General features: G+C 36.7%; 1 protein-coding gene across 1 annotated transcript in view; it reads left to right on the forward strand.

Moving 5' to 3' along the window:
* Positions 1-4,608, forward strand: part of MEI4 (meiotic double-stranded break formation protein 4) — a 154,181-nt gene that overhangs the window by 58,501 nt on the left and 91,072 nt on the right. The window contains exon 4 of the mRNA XM_006772205.2: positions 3-353. Coding sequence (XP_006772268.1) covers positions 3-353 — 351 coding nt within the window. The remainder of the gene's footprint in view (positions 1-2; positions 354-4,608) is intronic.

A 4,608-nucleotide genomic window follows, 5' to 3' on the forward strand; every position in this document is an offset into this window, starting at 1 on the left:
ACTGTGCGACTTCAAAAAATCCTTTGTCTTCTCACGTGCAATTTTTGCAACATCTACTTCAACTGAAGAACTGGACAGAATCAGGGAGTCTTAAAACAGACTTAAGCCACTTGGAGAGCACCTCTTCCACGGTATCTGATTCTGTTTTTCAGTTGCTAGAAGGCCTGATCACTTTTTACCGTGACCCAAAATTTCCTCTGTCAAGCTTTTGGACAGAAGCTGTTGCTACTTTAGCTAGACTGCTCAGTGATTGTAGCTTATCTAGTCATATTCTTAAAACGTGTTCCAAGAAGTTGGAAGAATTTGAGAAAACTCTACTGCACATTATTTTAAGGAGCAACCATATAAATCGGGTAAGTAGTAAACCTCTTCTATTTATGAAATCTCTAATATATCTGTAATTTTGGTGAACACTCCCATTGGATAATGGCTATTGCTATCCCTTAGCCTTGTGGCTCAGTTTTCAGTTGCACGTTTTGCAGCTGTTACCAGTCATCATGTCCCCATCTCTGCCTCTGATTGCTACAGTGTTGCTGTCTACATAGATGCATATGTGGAAAGCTTGTGCCTTTCTGCTTTGAATTACCCTCACTGTTCTTTATCACATCCTTGGGTTCTTATCTTTTGTTTTGCCCTGCCTGCATTTACTTCCTATTGCTTAAAAAGTCTCAGGTTTTTTTTTTTAAAAAAAAAACCAATAATATTGATAGTTTCCCAATCTATAACGTCTATGGATTCCCTATACTGTATTGATTTTATTTTCTTTTTTCTGACATTGACTAACAGAGGCCTGGAAGTCAAAGAATATATTTTATCTTCTTTTAGAATTTCTCTCGTAAGTGATATAATACCCTGTGGACCCTCTGCAGATATGGGTTAATTGAATAAATTGGCTGAAGAACACATAATATATGGCTTTATTACAGTTTTTTTTTTTTAATTTATTGAACATTGCTTAGAAAGGTTGGCTCAGGGACTCTTTTTTCACAAGTGACATTGAGGTAACCTGAAGTGTTTTGTTGTCTGGCTCTTGAGACATAATGGAGAGTTGTTTTCTTTATTACGTTCTATTTTCCTCACTATCTGATCCTTTGGGAAACTCCAAATGCCTTTACATTTTAATCCTTTTTAATTGACAACTGAAAATGTCACAGAGGAAACTAAAAGGTCTGTCTAACTTATTAACTTTATTTCACTAGAGGAAAATGTTGTTGGACTTTGTTTTGTTAGCTATATCATTATTGAGTGTTTGTCCTCAGCCATTATCTAATGCTCAGAGTTTTGGTACGGTGTAGGCTATACCTGAATTTTCAAATCTTTGACAAAATTTGAATAACCTAATTTGTTGCATATATATCTGTTCTTTCCTTCTCTCTTAAGATATAATTTAATTAACATTATAGAAAACTTCATGATTAGCCTTTTGGCATTTGTGAAAATCATTGAATTTTCTGTCTGGCAAACTGATTTTTTTTTTGGCATATTTTTCCTTCTTTTAAAACTACTTTAGACAGGTTTTGTGTGATTTGGACCCTTTAAGGTGCTCTGATTTATATTCTTTATCAGTTACCACATGATGTTTTCAGTCTAGTCTTTCTCTAACTTAAGGATTAAACCATCCAAGATGAGCCATAGGAATTGTATGGCAGTAAAGGAGGGTGGAAGAAGCTTCTAATGGTACAGATGGGTCTTAAGTACATTTTCATGACATCTGTCATGCTGCAAGCCATTGCTGAGGAGTTAGAAAAATAAGTAAATGAATGGCTTTGGTATTTTCTTAGAGATGTAATTTTTGCGCTTAGAGAATTATAAAATAGCACACTGGACTTACAATTAGTAAGATGACCTATAAATAAGTTTTAATGACATTTTATCAGGATTTTTTTTCCCTCCCCAGTAAAAGCATCTTAGACTAAGTCATTAAAATTGTTGTCACCCTTACCATCATTATGACCATCACCATCATCTCCCAGTTATGTTCAGAAAGCTTCTTTATTATAACAATTGAATACTGATTGCTCTTTATAAATGCTTTTCTGTCTTTTGTAGCCTTCTTGAGTAATAAGCAAAGTCTCAGAAAGAATATATTTTGACATGAAATATAGGATAGCTCCTATTATTGCATTTTTATTGATACTATGCTTGATTTATTAAAACAAAATAGCATAGTTTAGAAAAAATATACTCCTTTGGAAAAACCTATTTGCATAGATTAGAAGTGTTTAATTAAATTATACTGCTTAAAAACTTGAGCTCTGATACTGATTTCATTTAAGTGAGCTTATGTTTGTATAATGTAATAGGAAAATTTGTGGTGTGAATACTTTAATATTCTTACAGGAATTGTAATAGTTATGCTTTAAATAAAATATAAATCTTCAACCGCATGTTCTCAATACATTTAGTCATAAAATTATTCTAACTTAAGTTTTCTGTAATGAACAATAAGAACTTGTTTTGTCTGGAAACTGATTTTTTTTCTTCTTTTAAAACTACTTTAGACAGGTTTTGTGTGATTTGGATCCTTTCAGATGCTCACATTCATATTCCTTATCAGTTACCACATGATACAAAGATGTTGAGGTCATTGTGAATATTAGTTATGTCAGGGCTGTATGCATTCAAGAGATAGGAAGTACCCTGAAATTTGTTTTAAATAATTCTCTGATAATAGCTTGGTTGAAATTATTTGTAAGTTTAGAGGAAAAAATGTGTGACTTGTGAATTTTCAGATTTAGATAAATCCTATTTATTTCATGCTATTTTAGAATCTTTATATTTATTTAATAACAATTTTTTAAGGGATTGTTATCTTAGACCAGGGTTGGGGAACGTTCCGGCCTGCAGGCAGTATAAGGCCCACAAAATCCTTTTGGTCTGGCCTTGCCAACGCATTGGGGTGAATTAATTAAATGTTTGACCAAATATAGCAGGCTAAGTTTAAGTTGATATTTTCTATGGCCGGTAAGTGATGTTATAAATAGCCAAATGGCCCCTTGGCAGAAAAAAATTCCCCACCCTGTCTTAGACCTATGTCTGTACAGAAGTCGCCCCTTATTCACAGTTTTGCTTTCCATTTCAGTTATCTGCGATCAGCCATGGTCTGAAAATATTAAATGGAAAATTTTAGAAATAAGCAGTTCATTGTTTTAAATGGAAAACTCTTCTGACTAGTGTGATGAAATCTTGCCCATCTTGAATCATCCCTTTGTCTAGCATATCCACCTATTAGTCACTTGGTAGCCATCTGGGTTATCAGATCGGTTATCCCGGTATTGCAATGTTTGTGTTCAAGTAGTCCTTATAGTAGCCTAAGGCAATATCATTATGCCTGTCCATGGTCGGCAAACTGCGGGTTGTGAGCCACATGCGGCTCTGTGGCCCCTTGAATGTGGCCCTTCCACAAAATACCACGTGCGGCGCGCACATACAGTGTGATTGAAACTTCGTGGCCCATGCGCAGAAGTCGGTATTTTGTGGAAGAGCCACACTCTTCCAAAGAGCCGCATGTGGCTCGCAAGCCGCAGTTGGCTGAGCCACATTTTGCCGACTACTGGCCTATGTCATTCTCCTCACTTCATCTCATCACGCAGGCATTGTATCATCTCACATCATCATGATAAGGGTGAGCACAGTGCAGTACGAGAGAGAGGGAGACCTCATTCACATAACTTTTATTACAATATATTGTTATAATTTTCTATTTTATTTTTAATTATTATTGTTAACCTTTTACTTGCTTAATTTATAAATTAAACTTTATCATGTATGTATAGAAAAACCATAGTATATAGAGAGTTCAGTGCTATTTGTTGTTTCAGGTATTCACTGGGAGATTTGGAGTGAATTCCCTGTGGAAAAATGGGGACTAGTGTATTATGTTTTTAGGATAACCATTAGGTGGGACAAGAAGGTGTAATGTACAATGACATATTTAGCATATATAGAAGATATGTGTCTTGAAACCAGATGGCTTACAGAGGTCTACACTAGGCCTATTATAGGGGACCTGGGATGTAGACTTAACTTGGTTGAGCTGTCCTCTACTTGCAGGCTCCAGTACAGTACCCTTCCTCACCTGCCTGTGTACTTGCTTTGTGTTGGGAATGTTTACTGTAGAGCAAGCATGTCAAACTCAAAGGCTAACATGGGCCAAATACACAAGCTTTAAGTTTTTGTGGGCAACAACAACAACAAAAAGCTTCGAGAGGAACCAAGATGGCAGCATAGGTACACAATTGTACTTGCTGCCTCACACAACCACATCAAAACTACAACTAAAAGACAAAATGAATATCATCCAGAACCATGGGAAGGCTGGCTAAGTGGAAATTCTATAACTAGAAGGAAAGAGAAAAGCACATTAAAGCTGGTAGGAGGTACAGAGGTGAAAGGGTGAGACTCTTGGAACCCAGACTCATATGGGAAGAAACTGGACTGTCTGGCATTGAACCAGAACGCGAGGGCGGCTTTCCCGCAGAGGTGCTTGCAGTGATCATTGTTCCTGCATGGGGCCGCAGGACACAGAGACCTTGGGACCTCTCTCAGGCAGAGCAACCATTGCGGTTTGCTTCGCCCTGATTCCCTGAGACCCCGCCCCACCCAATT

This window comes from Myotis davidii, unplaced genomic scaffold, assembly GCF_000327345.1.
Source record: "Myotis davidii unplaced genomic scaffold, ASM32734v1 scaffold104, whole genome shotgun sequence".
Classification (NCBI taxonomy): Eukaryota; Metazoa; Chordata; class Mammalia; order Chiroptera; family Vespertilionidae; genus Myotis; species Myotis davidii.